The sequence below is a fragment of the Artibeus jamaicensis genome, unplaced genomic scaffold (genome assembly GCF_021234435.1).
Source record: "Artibeus jamaicensis isolate MK-2021 breed Jamaican fruit bat unplaced genomic scaffold, CSHL_Jam_final contig_887, whole genome shotgun sequence".
Classification (NCBI taxonomy): domain Eukaryota; kingdom Metazoa; phylum Chordata; class Mammalia; order Chiroptera; family Phyllostomidae; genus Artibeus; species Artibeus jamaicensis.
In genome coordinates this window covers 1,142,736-1,164,739 of record NW_026522003.1, presented here as the reverse complement: position 1 = coordinate 1,164,739, position 22,004 = coordinate 1,142,736, and the positions used below count along the sequence as shown (strand labels likewise).

At 43.3% G+C, this 22,004-nt stretch overlaps 1 protein-coding gene across 2 annotated transcripts; it reads right to left on the bottom strand.

Annotated features, from left to right (window-relative positions):
* Positions 1-169: 169 nt before the first annotated feature.
* On the bottom strand, positions 170-22,004 carry CUNH14orf93 (chromosome unknown C14orf93 homolog). 2 transcript variants are annotated; one of them, XM_037129410.2, is made up of 7 exons: positions 21,937-22,004; positions 9,362-10,404; positions 6,948-7,268; positions 3,381-3,442; positions 2,536-2,639; positions 1,178-1,290; positions 170-899 (listed from the first exon to the last, which is right to left on the bottom strand). In XM_037129410.2, exons 2-7 carry the CDS (start codon positions 9,953-9,955, stop codon positions 480-482), a joined length of 1,614 nt encoding a protein of 537 aa, XP_036985305.2. In that variant the 5' UTR covers positions 9,956-10,404; positions 21,937-22,004; the 3' UTR covers positions 170-479. The 2 variants fall into 2 exon arrangements, with proteins under 2 accessions (XP_036985305.2, XP_036985307.2); XM_037129412.2 differs by lacking the exon at positions 6,948-7,268.

The following is a 22,004-nucleotide window of genomic DNA, read 5'->3' as shown; positions in this document are numbered from 1 at the left end:
TGAAACTGCCCACCGGGCGGCAGTATTACCCTGGACTGGTCCTGCGCTGCTTCCACTGCAGAGCAAGACCAGCAGTCCCTGGAAGCCGAAGGTGCAACCAGAACTGCTTCCCTAGAGCTTTGAGTGAAACCAAAAAATAACAACAATAAAAATAACCTCAGAGACCAGAGCATGTCAAGAAGGTCTCATGTTTCTTAGATCCATCCTCCTCCTTCTCTCATCCCAGGCTCTTCTGGGGCACTGTGTATACTTAGGAATTTTCTGGCTTGCCATTCACAATGGGGGGAGTTTCCCCCCTTTCACATAAATCCTTTTATTCTACCAGAGCTGCCATCTTCCACCTCCTTTTCTGCAAGAAAAGAGACAGAATTGCTTTCTGAGACTGCAGAGGACGTCTCGTTATTCTGGGAAGCCCCGTAGCCACCTGTTTCTGGGACGTGGGGAGTGGCAGAAGCCACAGCTACTCTTGATTATAGATTTCACTCATCCTTTTCCACCTTGATTTCAATGAATGAGTTCAAATCAGGACAGCAGGTTTTGTGGGACTGGTCAAAAGACAGGGAGACAGGTCCATTTCCATCACCTCCTTCATCTTCCTCTTCTTGAAAATTAGGATTATAAAGTTCTGGTGGAAGGAGCTGGGCCTCAGCAGAAGGTAGTCGGTCCGAGGGAGGCCCATACACACGGTTGGCTTTCGTGCCATGCTTCGAGTTGGCATCCAGATGGTAGCAGAGCTCTGTGAGGCGCTGGGCCCGGAAACGAGGAGGCCGGGCTACCCAGACACCTGGCTCGTTGAGACTGTCCTCTTCATCTGACATCAGCTCTTCTGTCACGTCTTTCCACAGGCGTTGGTCCTCAGGTCCAAAATGTCTCATGATACTGGATCGGTTGGCAAAAAGCTATGGTAGGAGCCAAGGACAGAGATTAGGAAGACAAACAAACTATGGATCAGGTGTGGGGAGAGGGTTGGGGTAGGAAGAAGTCTCTGTAAAATCTGCGCCTGAGAGAACCCAGCCCCCAAGTCAAATCTTAGAACTAGCTCACCCTGTTCCTCCTCTCTCAGCCTACATTCCTGGCTCTCAACTCTGTTCTCAGATGCCATGACCTCTGGCCCTTCCTACTGTAGCTTATTAGGGTTTAAAGTTTAGCATCTTGAAAGGAAGGCCTAGAAACATACCCGGTATCTGCGACTTCGAAGTTTCTTCTCCTCTTTTTCCTTTAGGCCTTTAAAGGGGTTCAGGGAGTTGCGGTACTCACGCCTCTTAGTAAGGAAGTAGGCTACACAGGCTCCTGGCAGGTAGGGAGAAGGGAGAGAGCGAAGAGCAGTGATTCTCAGCCCTTTGTTCTGCCCGAACACTACTGGATGGGAGGGTGAGAATCACTCTTCAGACAATGGGTTTTCTTAACGTAATCACCCATCAGCCAAAAAAATCAATCCACTATTTTCAAAACTTCCATCTTTGGTTTAGCTCTTCTTGCCCACATCTAACTCTAATTCCTCCCATACCTCCCACTAGAAAAAACAACTCCAGTGCTTTTGTAACTCCTTTCCCCCTGCCCCAGTTAAACTCACTCCCATTCTACTCTGCTGATAGTGGAGTACAAGTGCTTTTTCAGTGGAGGTGTGTTGTTTTTTGTTTGTTGTTGTTGTTTTTGTAAAAAGGTGGCTTTGTCACTTATTCACCTTATCTCAGTTATGCCATTTTGGCATACACAATGACAGCCCCTGGAAACTGGGGTCAGTTTCCCCCACTATGGTCATTAACCACAGAGCTGGGCCTGAGTCTCAAGGTCCCACTGACGGCTAGAGGCTGCATGCAGGCAGGGGCTTCAGGCTTGAGCCATGCCCCCGGGGACTGTTGCCTGGCTGCCAGAGGACCTGGCATCCCCATGGGTGGGGCCAAGCAGACCAGATATGGGGGAGGTGTCAGGACTCTGCTCAGGACTGGGTCTGACATATGATATGCTGGTATCCATATGCCCTGGACTGGGGTGGACTGATCCTCCGACCCCATGCAGGTTCTGTAGCTGGCTTGCCAGGTAGCTTTAAGCAAGTTGTTTCTTGTCCCTTGGTTGGTCTGTTTTCTGATTAGCACTGCCAGTGAGGACTCCTAGGAGCCTTCCTGACTCAGACAGGTGTTAAGTTTGCCCTCTACTGAATTGTAACCTTTGCTATCTTCCACAGAATCATCCTTAATGCCCAGGGTTAGCTACAGACAAATAACATAATACCAAGGAAAACAGAAAGCCTGGGACCTAATACTTAGGGACACACGGGCAGGCCTGGATTCTGATCTTCTTTTCCTAATACCCTAGATGGTTTCTTTCCTTCTCCCATTTTCAGTTCAGACTGAGTGGGGCAATAAAAAGGCAATGAGAGATAATCCTGTGAATACTGTAGGTGAGAAGAAGCAAAAAAAAAATTTTTTTAATCTGCTATTTTCAAAACCACCCGAATCATCTCCACGGTTCCCCTTCTCCATTGACCAGGAACAGGGAGAAAGGATGAAATGGGAGTGAACGTGTGTTTCTCACCTTTCAGCTCTTTATCAGTGTAATTGTGGGGACTGGTCATCAACTCCTGCTTGAGCTTTTCCAGAAGGAACTTCACTACTGAAATATTCCAAGAGGATTTGATGCTGCGACAAAGAAAAGAGTGGATAAGGCAGTCAGCATTTTTGAAATTAGACAAATAGAGATTCCCAGGTTTAATCAACTTTGTGGTAAACTCTTCTGTGGCCAAGATAGGATACAAGAGGCAATGGTATGTCCCAAGTCTTAGACTTACTGTGTTAGACCAGCCCTCTCCACTTCCCTTTCCTTGGCAAAGTATGTCATGGCTCTCTCTCTCTCTCTCTTTTTTTTTTTTTTTCATTTATATTTTGGTTTCCAGGCCAGCATTCAATCCACTGAGACACAGCAGCCAGGGCTATTTATTTATTCAAAAAATTTTTGAGAGAAAGGGGGATGGGAGGGAGAAAGAGGGGGAGAAACATCACTGTGTGGTTGCTTCTTGAGTGCCTCCAACCAGGAACCAGGCCTGCAACCTAGGCATGTGCCCTGATTGGAAATTGAACTAGCAACCCTCTGGTTTACAGACAGCATTCAACCAATGAGCCACACCAGCCAGGGCTATTTATTTATTTTTTAAAGAGAGGGGAAGGGAGGGAGAAAGAGAGGAAGAGAAACATTGATGTGAGGAGAAACATTGGTTGCTTCTCAGGTGCTCCAGCTGGGGACTGAACCTGCAATCCAGGCATGTGCCCTGACCAGGAATCAGGACTCAAACCAGTGACCTTCTGTTTTACAGGACAACACCCGACCAACTGAGCCACATGGGTCATGTGTGCTGTAACTCTTTTCCTTCAAGTGGATCATACCTTTCAGACCCATTGAATCTCTTGTCGTTGGTGATGTGGTTATGTACATTGTGGACCAGTTTCTAGGGGGAAAAAACAAATACGCATAGAATCAAACCAGGAGTAGACATGATGAAACCCTCCTCCGGTCCCTACTCATTGTCCCCATAGGGTTCTCTGCCTGAATCCTTCCCACAGTTTGGGAACCATTTCTGTCAATGCCCCTTCTTAACTAGAAAGCCTATGCAAGTTAGCATCTCTAATGGGGTCCTTTCCCCCAACCTTTTCAATTAATTTGTGTGAAGACTCCAAGATCATGCTTGGTCTTCTGTGCCTAATATGATCACTAGAGCAGAGGGTCTCCACAAACCTACTCCCAATAGCCAGGAGAGAGAATATGCACCAGGGCTATTGCAAGTGGACATTTCTTGAAGCCTCCTACTCTTGATTTTCTAAAATTTTCTAGTAAAATTGATGACACAGAAAAATGCCCCAGGTATACCATTTGCACATTACCACAAATCCCAGGGGTATACACACCATGGTCTGAAAAACACAAACCTAGAATAACAGAATTGTGAATTGAAAGGGACCTTGAAGACTCTATCGCTCAGCCCCCCCTTTCACATCATTAAACAGGCTGTCTTTCAGCTTTGCTTATACACCTTTAATGAGGAGTCCTCACTAGTTTTTGAGTCATCTTATTCTACTGTTAAACATCTCTGTTAAAAACTTCTGTCTTAGATGCTCCAAAATCTGACTTGCTCTGCCTATAATAGTACCTGGAATATTTTAAGACAGCTTTCACATACTCTCAAAGTCTTCTCTTACCTGGTCTAAATACCCCCACATCCTTTAGCCATTCCTCATGACGAGTTTCCAGACAGACTCATCATGAAACTATGAGGCTCTCTGCTTTGCTGGTGACCCTCTTACGATGTGGTGCCAGGAACTGAGTCTAATTTGTCAGTTGAGGTCTGACCAAAGGGGGCATTACTTCCCCAGTGGAGCTCCATAGTTGTAGGAATTAAACCCAAGATGGTGTTACCTTTCTTAGCAACCCCCTACTCCCGGTGTTAGCAGGGATCACTCGTAGTCAACTCAAGTTCACTTTTCATGTGGATTACTATGTCCACCATTCTTTAGTTTTAAAAAAAGATTTTAATGCAGGATCTAACATTTCTTCCTATTAAGTTTAGTTCTGGGTTTTTTTTCCAATTATATTTTCATCCCAAGCTCCTACAGTCAATGGATGTTACCCAGGCCCAAGTTGATGGACTCATATCCTGACCTCAAGACTTTAGCATTGTATTCAGAAATGCCCAGTTTACTCTTCTACCTCTATAGCTGATTGACCATATCAACTTAGGAAATTGTTAATTCTTTGTGGCTATGGCCTCCATTCTATAAAAGACTGTATATTATATGAGCTTCATATTTGATAGAGTTATTTTACTTCTAAAAAGTCCAAACTTAAGGAATCACAGGATGATGTGTGAATGCTTTAGTGAGAATTTCAAAGAGTTACAAAAGAAGAAAGAAAAAAAGGAGTTACATAGTTTCCAATTCAAGTGGCTTAGAAGAGATGAGCTGATAAAAATCAAGCCAGGCTTGAAATGGAAAGGGAAAATACTCTAAACAATAAGTATTAAGACTGTAAAGGCTGTTGGCTCACCTATATCCTGAGTGAGCTAAAAATAAGTGGATTTCTACAAGGGGTGTCTGGAATGTACAGCGTTCCAAGGAATCCAAAGTTCTGGTTTGGTCGTTTGGATCCAGCAGCAATCCACAGCAGTCTCGGCAGATTGGAGAGAGGCCCCTCTGCTCCCTCCCCAGAGCTGAAGGTTGGAATAGTGAGCATCTGCATCTATCCTCTCCCTCTAACCTAGTCTGGCCCAAGAACATCTTAAACCTTCCTCTGTGATGGGCAGCAAAATTCTCTGACTGGTCCTCTAGGTCCTTTTCAAGTACTATAATGAGTGCACATACTGGCCTCCCAGAAGGTCTGCTGCTCCACCAAAGTCCTTCAAAGGGCAAGAAGAGGCCAGGCCTCGGTATTAACCCTTGTTCCCGGAGGCAGTAGGCAGGAGAGGAACGGAAGTGATAGAAAACCCCGATTTTATGCAAATTAGAATTATCATACATTTATTCATTACTTAAACACTGTAAGTTTTGGGGAAATCCCTTGAAATGCCTCCATTTTTACCACTGGCAGCAAAAGCAGACCTCCTGGGTCAGAAATCCATGACAGAGAAACTAAACCTATTCCCTGTTCTTTTTTTCTGTTAAGATTTTTATTTATTTATGTACTTTTAGAGAGAAGGGAAGGGAGGGAGGAAGAGAGGGAAAGAAACATCGGTGTGTGGTTGCCTCTTTCATGCTTCCTCCTGGGGTCCTGGCCCCCAACACAGGCATGTGCCCCGACTGGGAATTGAACCAGCAATTCTTTGGTTCACAGGCTGGCACTCAATCCGTTGAGCCACATCAGCCAGGGCACTATATCCTGTTCCTGATAAGTGATAAGATATCCCTGAACACAACCCAAATTTGAAATGAAGGTTAGAAACCAGTTCATTATTTTGTGTCTTCCTTCCTAGGGAGATAAAGAATCCCTTGATGTAAAAACAAATCAAACGAAAGGGAGAGTAAGAGTAGGATCTCTTAGAAAAAGAAAAAGAGAGAAAGAAGAAATGTAAATAAAGGAGGTATAAATGTTTTCAATCTTTGCTAAGACTGTAACAAGAAGAAATGGGCAATATACAGTGATAAGATTTCTGTTGGATGCGAGTAGGGATCTCCACCGCTAACCAGAATTCCCAAGTTACTTCACCAGCCATTGTCCAGGGAATGGAAACCCAGTATAGGCAATCTGAATGTTAGATGGCTAAAGAACATCTCTGTGGTTATCAGAAAAACGTTTTGGAGAATTGATCCAAAGGACTATAATCACCCTAGAATAGGGTCTCACAACCTTGGCACTTGACATTTTTGGCTGGATAATTGTCGGGGGTTGTCCTGTGCACTGGTGTTGAGCAATGTTCCTAGGACTTTATGCCACATCAAGGCTTTAGAGAGAACTAGTTCGGGCCAGTACCTTCTCTGACAGGAGTTCTTAGACTCACTAGAATTCCCGAACCTTTATAAGTGAGTTTAGTGCCTGGTGGCCCTCTGCTTCTTTGAGGATTAGGACCCCCTCAGGATACCCTGGTCTTTCTGCCCAAAGGGCTTACCCTGAACACTGGTAATCTGCAGGTAGTCTCCAGTGCCACCCCTCAGTGGTTACACTGCTCACTCCCTTAAAGATCTTCCCCTTAGGGTTATTAGATCCCTGGGAGATGTGATATAATGCCCCCCTTCTTAAATGGAAGATATCAATATATCTAGAAAAGGCTTTAAAAAGTTCCATTGATAGCAGAGGGACTGCCTACCCCTAGAGCTATGGAACAAAATCTCCTTCTTGTCCCTCCCACTCCAGTAAGATTCAGGATACCATTCATTCAATAAGGGAAGCTTAAAATCAACCCACACTTCACTCTTCATTTATCTTTCCAGACTGAAGAAAAATTCATAGAAATTGAGCTCACTCACAGAGAGTACCAGATCCCGCTTGCGCCTGGAGTTCTTCTGCCCACTCCCTCTGGTCCTGCACGGGGAAGCAGTAAACCCTAGAGAGTGTCTCAGCTCCCCAGTTCCCCCTGGGCCTGACTCTTCCAAGGCACCTTCCAGCGCAGCGGCAGCACTGAGCATGTCCTCAGGGCGAGGCAGTGGCAGCTTGGTTCCATTTTCTGGCCCTGTCTCTGAGGTTGCCCGCTGGATAGCCAGTTGTGTGGCTGGTGAGAGCTGCTTGGCATAAGCAGAGACCAGCACTCGCTGTACTGCACCCTCAGAGGCCACAAAATCATCCACCAGCTAAGAACATAAAAAAGAATAGCCTATTAGCCAGCTAGGCTTAGGGGAACCTGGTTAACCATCAATCTTTGGCCAAGGATAATGAACAGAGAATGGAAAGCAGGGGGGATCTAGCACAGCCTTTAATGGCCAGTGGTTTGTTTCTCTGGGACTCCTGTGGGAGTGTTGGGCAAATATTTCTGTGTGTACAAGGCCTCTTGTGTTGGGTCATTACCATAGCACTGATTATAAGGATAAGGCATGTTTTTGACACTCCATTTGTGAGGGGTCATTTATGATTTGTTCTTGGGTATAAGAATTGTAGGTAGATAAGTGTTTCATCTCAAAGGGATTGGGGGAGGAAGTGATGACAAGAAAGGAAAACCAAGCAAGAGAAGGAGCAAGAAAGTAAAATGGTAACACCAATAAAGAGGAGCAACAGGAGAAAAATGGGAGCGAAGAGGGAGGTACAAAGTCAGAAATCTCTAGAGGCTGCCGCCAACTCCCCCCACCCCCATTCCTTTTGTGGGGCCAGTCTGTGCCTTCACCTTAATCCTCCCTGACCACAGCCAACTGTCACCGTCTTGACATTTACTTGCCTACCTGTGCCCTCCCTCAAGGACACACAGGACGGGGAAAGGAAGGAGGGTGGAAGGGAGAAAGAGGAAAGAAGGAAGGAGGGGGGTTTCTGCACCAAGAAAACTAAACAGTGAATGTGGGGGAAAAAACACAGAAAGAAGCGGGGGAGGAGGCTGAGATTTATAGACCTGTGAGCTGCTTTCTGCACTGGGAAATGTAATTCCATCCTGTCAGCTTGGAAGCTTTCCCTGCCTGAAGGAACCAGAGCTCGGGGAATTGCCCAGCCTGGCACCCTCCTGCTTCTTCCCACCTTCCCAATTCCTCCTTCCATAGCCTCAGACCATGGACAGTCCTGGCCAGGTACAGACTGGGGAGAACACCAGCGGCCATTACCCACCCACCTGACTAGGCCTTTGGGGAGAAGTGACCAGCTGCAGTGTGCCACTGGAGGGAACAGAGGGATTTATATTCCTTTCTCAGATCCAGCAGATGGGCTGGGTATTGCATCCCTTCCATCCACCCTGTGTGTCCCGTTCCTCTGCTCTTTACTGGGTGACTGAGCCTTGTAGTGGTGGAGAGGAGGAAAAGGGAAAGGACAGAGGAAGAGGCTGGTGAAAGAGAGTTGACAGACCTCCCGCTGTCTCTCAAGTAGCAACACATCTGTTATTTTCCCATCTCTATGATCTCTAGAGCTGTTCCTTCTCCTTTTCTATACTTCTATGTGTGACATTCTGCAGTTTTTACTCTACTCAGCCAGGATTTGCCTGCTCATATGGCCCTGAGCAATGAAGAAACTGAAATAGCACAAAGTATTGTACTTCTATGTCTTTTCCTGTTCAAATATGCTCTCGCCTCCCTCTTTCTCCTTACATTATTCTCTTGTTGTTAACTCTCAGTGGCCCACTTCCTCATTTTATTTCCTTTCCCCTACTTTCCTCCCTTATATTCTCTCTTGCATAAATTATCTTCCCATTCAGATTCACCTTTCTTTTACGCTCCCTTTTTTCACTTGTTCTTGTTCCTCAACCCTTCATTTCCACCTGCCTCTTTTCCTCCCTATCCTGCCTACTATAATCTTTAACCTTCCCCTCTCACTTTTTCCTTCTCTTTATCTCTTTCTCCACCTTTGCCTCTCTCCCCCTCATTCCCATCTCTCCATACTGAATTCCTCTTGGCAAACAGAGGGCTCGTGATAAAATATAAATGAGCCGTCTGTGCACGGCAGGCATTCTCGCTGGGAGAGGCAGCGCACACGGAGCAGCAGAGACAGCTGTGGAGAAGGTGCCGCACAGCTACTGAGAGGGCGGAAAGGACAACCCCATCACCACACACACCACAGATGACCTCCTGCCAGAGAGGAAGGAAACAGGAGTGCCGTTATCCCCGAAGGCAAGGGATATGTGGTACTGTTCTGTTTTATCACAAATACAACCAACAGAGATGTTTAAGGAGGGGGACAAATACAGAAAAAGAGAGAAAAGAGAAAGGCCAGGAAAAGCAACAACGCTCATGTCCTGCTCTGCAGCCATACTCACAGGAGTGAGCATCGAGGTCCCCTCATTGGCAGTCAGGGCACATCCCGGGAGCCGCACATCTCTCTGAGCGGCTGGGAAACCCAAAGGCCCAGGCCCTACAGCCAGGGCTGCTCCCAGCTGCTGCTCGATCACCACCTGCACACCGCTGCCCACGCTGTCACACTCCTCTTCCATGGCAGGCACAGCCTTGCAGGCTTCCCCAGGACTCTCCTTGAGAGACCCAGGCTCCTCAAATGGTGAACCATGTGCCCGGCTGTCCCCATCTTCATCAGGGGTGGACACTTGTCCTTGCCTCAACTCACCCACTTCCTCCTGGAGACGTTTTAACAATTCATTGTTGGCCCTGGCAAGACCCAGAGCAGCCTCAGCCAGACCCACTGCCTTATCCACCCGCTGATAGATAATATGCAGGAGCTGCTCTGAACTTTGAACCGCCAGGCCATGTCCGGTCACTGTGATAGGGGTGCCGGGAGGAGGATTCCCGCTCTGAGAGCCCGTGTTGCCCCCACTAGTCTCGCTCTTACAGGCACAGCAGCAGCATCTGGCCTCACTGCCACTGGGAGGGGAGAAGAGAATGGTGGCGCTGAAGGACATGGCTGACGGAATGGGGAACCACCACGTTCACAATGCTGGACTGCTCGGAAAGCTATCCCCAGTCAACTGGACTTCACGAGTTTGGCAGGAAGCACTGGCCTCTCGATTCACTCTTCTTTCTCATAGCGGGTGATCAGAGGAGCCTGGGCACCAGGCAGTGTCTTCTGGGAAGGAGAAGGCAAGCTGTGAAGGAGCACACAGTCCATGGCTACTTCTCCTCGTCCTGCAGAGGAGAGACAGACACTTTCTTCTGTCTGCAGATCCTGTGCTCTCCTAGCACAGCACACTGGGTGTCACATTCACCCCTTACTGAAAGGGTGGTGCCTACAAAGGCCTTCCTGATGAACACAGTTTCTGCGGGTAGAAGGCATTCTCTCTGCACACAAGCATGGAACCTCCTACCACTCCAACCTAAGGAGCAGAGAGGGACTCGAGGGACCCACCAGGATCTGAAAAGATTAGAAGATTAAGGAAGAAAATGTAGATCTGTCTCCTCCTCATCACTATCTTTGCTATAACAGTATTGTACTTTATTGCTTTGACATCATTCCCTAAGGAGTTCAGAACATTTCATATAGGTTATCTCACCCATAGAGCAGCCCTAGGAAACACATATTACACCGGGTCCAGAGAAAAGACTTGTGAAGAAGTTATATATCTTTTTCAATATCAGAGGAAGACAGCAGAATCCAGTTATCTATTTTCAATCTAGTGTTTATTTTTTTTGAACTGATATCAGTTCTTTATGTCAACTACTTTTTGTTGACATAAAGAATCATGATTCTATCCTCTATAATTTTCATACAGTTGCATTAAGAGCAAGACTCCTAAATAAGAAACATGCTGGTCACTGATCAGAGAATTGAGCTACAGTAACCCAGGGCCGCAGAGCCCCCTGTCCTGTTGTAGACCTGGGCCTCCACCTCTGCAAAAGAAAGTTCTGAGTCCTTCAGTACATAGCCCAGAGAGATCACCTCTTCAGTCCCTCAGCTCCACTTCTTGTGCTCCTTGAAGGGGAGGCAAAGCTCAACAAGAATGTCTGAACAGCTAAGTGCAGCCACGTTGCCCACATGACGAGCCCCCATAAAAGGAGAAACCAGAATACCACTGATAAACCAAACTGCCTCTCTTTTGAACTACTGTAGTTAAGCAACTACACTACTTCAGGAGAGAGAGAGAGAAGGAAAAAAGGGGTGGGAAGGTTGATTTGTACCAATGGGAACACTCCAAGGAACTTCATACTGTCATTTTAGAAAAAAGGAATCATTCTGCCTGAAGCTCCCTTAGTGATAAAGTCTAAGTATGTTTACAATTTCCTTAATAGATACATTTCTATCTCACCCTGTAAATGATAACATCACAATTAAAAGGAGAGGAGGAGGTTAGGATATTTTTGTATATATTGAGATTTGGGGTGGGGATTGGTTTTTTTGTGGTTGTTTTTTTGAATCAGCAATCCATTTCAGAATCAGGTACTATCAATGCCTCTGAAGTAGGTAGGTGTAAACCTGACAATGCATTTTCATTACATTTGGTTATGAAAGAAGTCTTTAATTTGTTCTTTCCACCTTTTATATGAAGAAATGATTTTTTTGGTGCCAGATATTCACTTCTTGCAAGAACTGAACTTAAATCCATTATAGATTCTCTGTCATTAAAGTTACTGGAAGGCACAACTAAACCTAAAACTAAAGGTTAAAGCCAAATTAAAACTAAAGGTTAAAGGGAAGCACTAAGTGATTCCTGTGTCAATTCATGGATGAATCATTTCTATATCCCCTTTCTTCCTAAATAAAGGCCCACGCTGCTCCTGCAGGTTTTTTTCATTTTTTAATCCACATCATTCAAGGAGTTTAGTCTGAAACATGAGTGTTATGAAAAACATAACGTTAAGTAGATGATAACATACAAATGCTTTTCAGTTGGGATCAGTATTTGTAAAATCAGAAATTTAAGATGCATCAAGCTAGGATACTGGGTGGGATCTTTCTAACACCAAACTGATGTCTGCTACACTCTGACCCCAAACACTTTCCTGCAGAAGGTATTAACCCCTGCCCACAGATGCCTGCCTCGAGCCCTTCTCTTCCCTTGAACGATCTTTCCCAAACAGCATTCAACTGGAAATTTGTTAAAAGGCTGGGTGGGGTGAGGGTGAGGGGGTTCATCCTGCTGCACCACTTAAGAACTGTTATTCACTCTTTTTCTCATCTCTGCCTACTCAGTGTGTTTTTGTTAAGATTATCTAGAGTGCTGGTATTTACAAAGTAAGGCATCTATAGTGCTGGCACATGGTCAGTGCTCCACAACAGCAGCTGGACAATACAATGACTATTCCTGAAACACTTGGGTCCCCATGGACACCCATCCCCATTTCCTAATCTTAAAAAGAAAAAAAATGCAATGTCTTGAAATGGAATTTGGGGGATTTCCCCTAAATTTAATCTGAAATTTCTAAGAATAAATTCAAGTTTACAAACATGCATTTATATAGATACACAACCTTATGATACAAATTAAAGATAATTAAGAACACAGTATTTGCAATTTATTTACTATAATATCTGGTTTTAGACTAAATAATATTCAACTCTGGCAGTTTTTAACAATAGACTTTCCTATTGTGAATTCTCTTTGTTCCTCAATTTCTTTCTATTTTTCTATTCTATGTATTCACATACTATGTTCATTTTAGAATGTCACATTCAGGACAACAAATAGGTGTTTTCTTGAATGAGGTACAGTACACTGTAGGCACAATGAGAATTAAAATAACTCTTTCTTGGTTTCCATAAATATTGTTGCTGACTTGTTTCCCTGCCTCCTGCTATAGTCTCCCATTGAACTCTAAGACATTGAAATGAAAGGACAAGGAAAGAAACTGGGTCAGCAGGGAATTTCACATTATAATATTTACTAACCAGATAACTTAAATGCTGGATAGTGATTAAAAACAAAACAAAACACTAATTTCATTAATTTCATATATTCCCATTACAGAAGGTGAACAAGTTTGTTGTTTAAAAAAAAAGAGGTGTTTCTAAAAATTCCCTATATGTAATGACATGCAAAAGGATGAGTCACCAAAGTGAATTATCATTTCTAAGTACTCAAAGACAAGACGAAGTCCCTACATGCAAGGAGCTAACAGCCTATGTGAGAATAGGAATGTCTAAAAAACAAGCAATACCACAAGTGCCTAAAAATATGGTACAGGCTAAAAAACTGAGGAGTTAGGTGGAAATAAGGAAAAAGCAACAAAATGAAATCACATGAGAAAGGGGTCTTACAGAAGAAAAACCTCTACTTGAGCCTTGAGTAATGTATAAGATGAACAGGTTAGGGCAGTATGAAGGTGTAATAGGTGAGAAGGAAAATAAACATTACAGGAATTAACAGGGCACGTGTGAGAGGTCAGAACAAAGGGGCTTATATAGAAATGTAAGGAAAGCTGACAGAGGACTTTGTAAACCAAGTTAAGGAAACTCGCACAGCAGGAGTCGGCAAACCTTTTTCTGTATGATTACACAGAAAACAATTTAGGCTTTACTTTTTCTCACAGCTTCTCAACTCTGCAATTGTAGCACAAAGCAGCCATGGACAATATGTTAAAAAATTGAGCATGGCTATTCCAAAAAAACTAACTTTATAGACATGGAAATATCATAAAATATTATATTTTATATTTACATTAAAATTATATAAACCATTCTTAGCTTATGAGCCATACAAAAACAGGTGGAAGGCCAGATTTAGCCCATGGGCTATAGTTTGGTGACCCATTTTAGAAACCTAAGAGGACTTCCGCCAAGATAGAGGTATAGGTGGAAACACTGTACCTCCTTGCAGAACCAAGTTTAAAAACCACAAAGTTTTAGTAACAAAAAAACGCAGTCAAAACACAGAAAATTGAACTATACGGAAGTTGGACAACAACGAACCTTTCAGCCAGACGGGTAAGAGGGGCAGAGCCAACAGCGGAGTGGGATCGGGCAGGAAAGATCCCCCGACCCAGGCGCAGAGGCAGCCATGGGGGGATCCCAGGTGTGGGGTAGCAACGGGGCGGACCCAGTGAGAATGCAAGGCAGCTGGCTGACCGCGGTCACACATTTGCACGCAAGCGAAGAAGTGAGCAGTGAGACAGACAGCGCAGGCCCCAGTGGTGGGAAGCAGCAGAGGGAACCGCCATTGCCCCTCCCTGACCCCACCCCTACATACAGCGTCACAAACCAGCGACTTAGTTGCCCCACCCTGGTGAACATCTAAGGCTCCGCTCCTCTTACATAACAGGCGCAAACAGACCAAAACCTGGCTCAAGAAGAACTCAAAGCCCCCGAGCTGATAACTCTAAGCGACCAAGAAATAGCCAAACTTTCAGATGCACAGTTCAAAACACTGGTGATCAGGATGCTCACAGAACTGGTTGATGATTTTAGTCACAAGTTAGAGGAACAAATGAAGGGTAAACTAATTGAAATGAAGGGAAATGCACAGGAAATAAATAGTGATGGAAAGGAAACTGGGACTCAAATCAATCGAGTGGACCAGAAGGAAGAAAAAAATGACCAAACAGAAAAATATGAAGAAACAAGAATTCAAAAAAATGAGGACAGGCTTAGGAACCTCCAGGACATCTTTAAACATTCCAACATCTGAATTATAGGGGTACCAGAAGGGGAAGAGACAGAGCAAGTGGAAAACTTCTTTAAACAAATAATAAAGGAGAACTTCCCCAATCTGGCAAAGGAAATACACTTCCAGGAAATCCAGGAAGCTCAGAGAGTCCCAAAGAAGTTGGACCCAAGAAGGAACACACCAAGGCACATCATCAATACATTAGCCAACATGAAAATGAAGGAGAGAATCCTAGAAGCAGCAAGAGATAAGGGGACAGTCACCTACAAAGGAGTTTTCATCAGACTGTCAGCTGATTTCTGACAGTCTGATGAAAACTTCTTGGAAAGAAGTATTCCAAGTCATGAAATTCAAAGACCTACATCCAAGATTACTCTATCCAGCTAAGCTTTCATTTAAAATGGAAGGGCACATAAAGTGCTTCTCAGATAAGGTCAAATTCAAGGAGTTCATCATCACCAAGGCCTTATTATATGAAATGTTAAAGGGACTTATCTAAGAAAAAGAAGATAAAAAATATGAACAGTGAAAGGACAGCAAACTCACAGTTATTGACAACCACACCTAAAACAAAAGCAAACTAAGAGGACAGCTAGATCAGGAGCAGAATCATAGAAATGAAGATCACATGGAGGGTTAGCAACAGGGGAGTGGGAGGAGGAGAAGGGGGGAGAAGGTACAAAGAATAAGTAGCATAGACGGTAGCTAAAAAATAGATGGGGGAGGGCAAGAATAGTATGGGAAATATAGAATCTAAAGAACTTGAGACACGTGGTCATAAAGTAAAGTGGGGGGAATGGTGGGGGAGGGGGTGTGCAGGGTGGAGGGGAATGAAGAGGGGAAATAGAACAACTGTAATGGCATAATCAATAAAATATATTTTAAAAAAAGAAACCTAAGAGTGGAACAGTTAGAGATTAGGAGACTCCTTAAATAATCCGGGGTGAGTTGATGAGAATGAGAGGGCTGTGAAGGTTTAACATCCTGGAAGAAGAACTGATAACATTTCTTTTTTTTCCTTTTTTTTTCATTAAAGATTGGTTGCCTATTGCACACTCCTAACTGGGATCTGGCCTGCAACCTAGGCATGTGCGTCAACTGGGAATTGAACATGTGACCTTTCCTCCATGGATTGAGTTCCCGAGCAGGCACTCATTCCATGGAGCCACACCAGCCAGGGCTGATAATATTTCTTTACTTAATAAATATGGGGGATATTGGTTGAATACAGAGATATTGGTTGAAGACAACTTCAAGATTATAAGACTGAAGGTTAGAAGATGGTACCACTGAAATGGTACAAATGAGGAAGTTGAGAGGAGGCTCTAGCACGTTAGAAACCTGTATTTATTTAACCTGTTAAATTTCAACTGATGGCAACATCTTTAAATAAAATGTACTGAAAGCAAGTGACTACGATTGGGAAACACAACCAAGAGGAGGGTCAGAGCTGGAATGCAGATTTGAAATCTTTAGCAGAAGGGTCTTAGTTGAAACTGAGAGTAATTTAGTTCACTGAGGGGTAAATATAAAGTGTGAAATGCAAAGACCAAGGGCAGCACTTTAGGCCAATCTATGAAAGAGGCTTTATTAAAAAAGAATGGTCAGTGAGGTGGGAGAAAAACAGTGTTATGAAAGCCAAAGGAGACAAAATGTCAAGAAAGTGGGCCTAATCAATAACAATTGCAGCAGAATAGTTTAAGAAGACAAAAAAAATTGCGATAGTCAGAGAGAGTGTTTTTTGGTTTTGGTAGTAGAAGTAATACTATGTAGTAGCAAAAGAGGAATTGATGGAAAGAAAATGGAAGGAAAATATGAAGTCAAGTTTTCTCTAGTTTGGTTATGAAAGGAAGAAAGGAAATAGATTAGGGACTCCAGACCTTTAGTATATTTAAATGCAGAAAGAAAACGTTCAGTGAAAAGTCAAAAATAAAGATATTAGAAAAAAAAAGCCCTGGCTGGTGTAACTCAGTGGATTGAGCACTGGCCTGCAAACCCAAGGGACACTAGGGGTCCCAGTCAGGGCACATGCCTGGATTGTGGGCCAGGTCTCCAGTTAGAGGCATGCGAGAAGCAACCACACATTGATGTTTCTCTCCCCTTCCCCCGGTCTAAAATTTAATAAAATGTTTTTTTTTTTTGGGGGAGGGGGTGGTGGCTTCTGGGGGCCTGCGGAGGCGCTGATGGACGGTGGGGTGCCGGTTAAAAGATATTAGAAAAGGATATAAGGTTTCTCCTGGCAAGGATCCTCCCAATATGAGAGGAAGAAAGGTGAACTCTTCCCTGAGACTGCAGGGAAGAAAAACATAAATGCAGGGACAAGGATTCATTGAGGTGGAGAAAGAAAAAGTCATATACTATAGAGACATTTTTTTTACTTTGGAGACAGATCTTCTGCAGTACGAATAATTCAAATCGGTAACAGAACTTTATTATAGGCACTGCTGCATTCTGTTATTACAACCTGTTGAGTTCTTTTATAACACTTCAGACCTAACGTAATTATTCTTGTTTTTTTCCATCACTAGTTTAAGGTTCTCAAGCCTTAACCCTGCTACATTATTAACATGCCTAAACTTGATTTTGCTACCTTACTTCTCTTAATTTAATAACCTATGAAGCAATAGGTGGAATGTTTGGCAAAGCTATGGTTAACTGCAGTAAATTAACCAGGGAGTATCAATAACAGTATTATTAAACATTGATACTGTCAACTTTTGCAATTTCAGATTGTTAATCTATTTTAAAACTGAACTCATATTTTTGTTCAAGAAAGAAAAAATAGGAATAAACTAAGATTGACCACCATATAATAATATACATGCCTTTTGCAAAATGCTATCAACTTTTAAAATTGAGTGTTCAGAAAAAGATCTTCGGTCTTACAATAAGTTGCCAACACAAAATGACAGCATCTGTCAAACTTAAGTTTGAATGAAATATGTGTTTGGGGTTTGTTTCAATATTGGTCTAATTTTAATACATGTGAAAGGAGCCTAGAAAATGCACTTTTCCATAATTTTTATATTTGCCTCACAAATATTTGGATTAAAAAAAGAAAACTCATCTTCTTCAGACAGGTAGTTCAGCATGAGACAGTCCATAATCTTAATTATCCCTTTTCTCCCAAGTCACATGTATTTTTGTTGGAACTAAATATATCATACTCTGGCAGCTCACTTGTTTGCTTTCTACCAATTCTGAGTTTGAATTTTCTGCATGACTGAGTTCACCTCCAAACTATGAAAAATAAAAAGTTTTTTCACTAATAGATGTGTTTGATATGGTATCACTCAGATGATATACGTTTTTATAATGGACCCTTGACTCATTCAGGGTCATGCTAGCAATGGACTTCCTGAGATGTGATTACTGAAAGCATAGCAATTCATGCCATAATTTTCATTTTAAGAAATAAAAAATGAAAACGGCCACTTAAAGCTCCTGCTGTGCTGGTCAGCTCCAGTCCTCCACTTGAAGGTGCAAAATGGCTCGCTTGTTAAAAGGTCCCCTGAAAATCTATTTCTATCAGAAATGAGCTCTATCACACAAGAGTGGTTGGCATATATCATAAAGTACTAATGTCCTGCAAAGAAAATCTAAGATCTCATATTTAGGGGTAAAAAAGAAAGATAGAGCCCTGGCTGAGTAGTTCAGTTGGTTGGAGCATCATATGTCAAGGATGCAAGTTAAATCCTGTCAAAGCACATATAAGAAATAACTAATAAATGCATGAATAGGTGGAGTAACAAATCCATGTTTCCTCTTTCCCTTCCTCCAACATCATTTGAGAGAGGGAAAGAGATACAGACCCACATACCAGAATGAAAAGAATTTCACCTAGCCCTTGCTGGTGTGGCTCAGTTGGTTGGAGCACCCTCTCACACACCATTGGGAGTTGATTCCTGGTCAAGGGCACATTCCTTGGGTCCCCAGTAACCAGTCGATGTTTCTCTCTCTAAAATCAATAAACATACCTAATGCAAAAAAATTCAAGTCTAATTGTAGGGTGGTATGAGTTTTTAACTTAGCGTAGCACCAGCTTCATTTACACTTGATAAAATGCAATTTGGTCGAATTAAATTTTCCGTTTTAAGCTTTTCATATAAATATGTCTGATGTTAAAGTATTCTTCCTGCATTTCTGGAGAAACTGAAAAATGAAAACCTAAAGCTATATCAAGTGCCCAGAAAGCCCTTGGTAAATGTTAGTTGATTAAATATTAGTCAAAGATGACAGGGTGGCCACCAGGAATAGAACCATTTCCGAAGAGACAGTGTGAGTCATCTACAGGCGGGGCGACCCAGCGACGCGCGGGGGAAGAGAGCTCAGCACTGCCTCGGAAGCCACAGGGAACAGGGCGATCCGCCCCTGAACCCAATCATAGAGCCTGTCCTGGGAGTCCCTGGAAAGGCACGATTCTAGAGAGCATGGTAGGCAGCAGTGTCCCGAGGCGCTCTCCGGCACCTAGCTGGGACACCGTGAGTAGACTACGTGGCCATGAAAGCTCTGCGGACTTTAGCTGAGGGCGGCTGCAGAGTTCCCACTGCCGCCCGGGTATGGCAGCCCTAGGCTGCCTAGGCTGTTCCACCACGTGTGCCCGGATCCGCTGCGCCAGCTGACTCAGCGATGCCAAATTCCGCGCGCCGAAGGCAGAGGAAGATCGCTGCGCCCGCCCGTGTACCGCACTGGGGCGCGCACGCCGGGAGGCACCGCCCCCGCTGGCCCTGTCTCCCTGTGATTGGCGGTTACACTACAGGGGGCAGCACAGCCAGGGACACTACTGGCTCCAATCTGCAGTCACTCAACGAGCCGGGGGGGGTGGGACGTCCTAAGGGAGGGCCACAACCACAGGCTTTTTCAAGGTCCGTCAGGCGCCATCTTTAACTTGTTTTTACCCCCTTCGTTTTTGTTTCTCTGCCGCTTACAAAGCTTTGTGTACAAGATTATAAATGCAGTGGCCACAGATCGGGTTCTTTGTTGTTGTTTTGTTTTCACAAATCAGTTTCACACTTTTGTTGGTGGAAGACTTTTCGTTTCTGCCGGCCTTGGTTACAATTTACAGATATCACTAGTAAAGTGGCAGCTCCCTTTAGTTTAAAGTTTTCATCTCTAGGGGCCTCGCAGATCCCACGTAAAATCAACTAAGTTTGCTTTGCTTTGGATATTGGTTGAATATAGAGATATTTGGTAGGATGGCCACGCCAAGATATATTCGTGAGAGGAATTCTCTTTTTTATAAAGAAACTCAAAGCAAAAACATTAGATGTGACACTACAATCCTAATAAAAAAGTCAAATAGCCTAGGAAGCTGGGGCTACAGCTGTGTTCCACTCTAGGAATAGCTCTCCCTTTTCTGGGAAGCTAAAAAGTGAGGCAAAAAGTGTATGTGATGACATGCAGTTCTGCGGAAAAGAATTAGAAAGGGTAATACAACTCCATTATAAATTCCCAGCATTGCCACCATCACAAAAGTCACTAGAAGCTGACTAGATTTCAAAGTTAGGCAGGTCAGACCTGTATATTAACCCACATTTGAGACGGTGTGTATTAAGCACTGATCTGACTTGCATTGTTAGGGAATGAAAATACATTCAGTCCAGGTAAGAAACGCCGAGCGCCCACACAGGGCCACTTTCATTGTAATGGATTTCAAGGTCTATACAAAGAGTTTCATAGCTGTAGTTGTTTAGGTCTCTCAAATATTGCTTGAAACTAGGACACTAGGTGAAGAATAGAAATGTATTATCATCATACACATTGTGGTAATGAAATCTGAACTCCACGGTAGAGCCTTTTTTATCTCCTGATTGCTACTACACTTGCAACATTCCGGTTTCTCCCTCGTCACCCCGTATACTTCAATGTTTTCACTCCAATCTGCCAACAGAGTTAAATATAGCTATTTTCTGTATGACTCCTAATAAAAGACAGTGGTTCTGTAACAAAATGAAGTGAGAATATTGCTCATGTAACTGGAGATTCTGCTCTAGGCTCTTCCTCTAATTTATATACTTTGTGACTTAGACACAAGCAGTGTTTTAATTCCAAAAATGCAACATGGTAAAAAAGCATTTCTCATCCCTCCTATTATTTATTTGCCTTTGCCTCCTCTGACCCCTCCCCCTCACAACAGACCACCGTGAACAGTTTTCGAGAATTGGCTTTGACTGGATTATTTTCCTGATACTTTGCCAGCTGCACAACTTTTCAAACAAATCCCAACCTATAAACGACAATTTTGTCAAAAAGCCAAGAGAGAACTTCCCTTTTTGAACACATCAACCAAACCACACATAAAGGCTAAAATATACACAGCTGTACATTTAACAACAGGAGACAATAATAAGCAAAACCACTTAGTTGAAACAGTCACTAAAAAAGGCTTTGAATCACACATTCAATAAATTGCCTACCCTCATTTGCCACATGGACTGTATACTCCCTGGCAATTATTTAATTATTTACCCATCTGATCCTAATAGTAAATGCACACAGAATGAAAGTGCATGAGTATGCTAAGTGTAGGAATTCTTCTAAATTCGATTTTGCACACAACCCTGTTTTGATCACACACTTGGGAACACAACAGAAAAAAAATTCACACCCCAGGGGTTACTGTGCACACCTAAAACCAAAGGCAATCACTTCTGAAAACAAAATCTAATATGGCACGTATACACATACTGTACATATACACAAAGCACAAAACCTCAAGACACACGTTTACGAAATTATTTGCTTCATGAAACACACACGTATTCATGAAAATCGTGTAAGATACACTGTAAAAAGGGCTTTGACCCAATCCCCGGGGAAATTAGTGTCACAATTATAACAGCCAAACATTTGTAACCTATTGGCCTTGGACAATTGCCACATTAAAGCCACTTGGTTTTGGTTCTGCGTGTGTAAAACGCACGCGAACAGCTTTGTGAAGGAGTCTTAAATCTCCGCTTTCTTCGACGATGCCAGAGGCAAAATTTACATTATCCCTTCAGCCCGCTTAAAAAACGAAATCTATAGTTCCCAAGCGGCTAATTTGTTTAAATCCCTCGGCCATAAAAATTTACCAGTTCTTAAAATGTGATAGCAAAAAGAAAAAAAAAACTCTATAAATTCGGCTGGAAACAGTTGTACACGAACATCCTGCTTCTCAACTTCTGGGTATATTTAAAACCTTGACCAGGAAAAAGAAAGAGTAAGAGAGATAGAAAAAGAAATGGGGGAAAGCACAAATCCCCCTTAGCAAGTTTCCTCACCCCAACACTGCCACAGATGTCTATTTTTTAAAATTTTGAACACACACACAAGATTAAAGAGGGAAAAAAATGGAAAAAGGATACCCGAAGGTCGTATGGCTCTTTGTATTCGTGTGTGTGCAAAAAGGAGGACGCGCGGAGCCTGAGCCGGC

Bases quoted from the DNA above. Each gene is read 5' to 3' on its own strand.
- CUNH14orf93 (XM_037129410.2), bottom strand. From the start codon at position 9,955: ATGTCCTTCAGCGCCACCATTCTCTTCTCCCCTCCCAGTGGCAGTGAG. The intron at 7,269-9,361 runs GTGAGTATGGCT...TTATGTTCTTAG, and splicing joins GGACCTCGATGCTCACTCCT to CTGGTGGATGATTTTGTGGC. The intron at 2,640-3,380 runs GTATGATCCACT...TCTTTGTCGCAG, and splicing joins AGATTCAATGGGTCTGAAAG to CATCAAATCCTCTTGGAATA.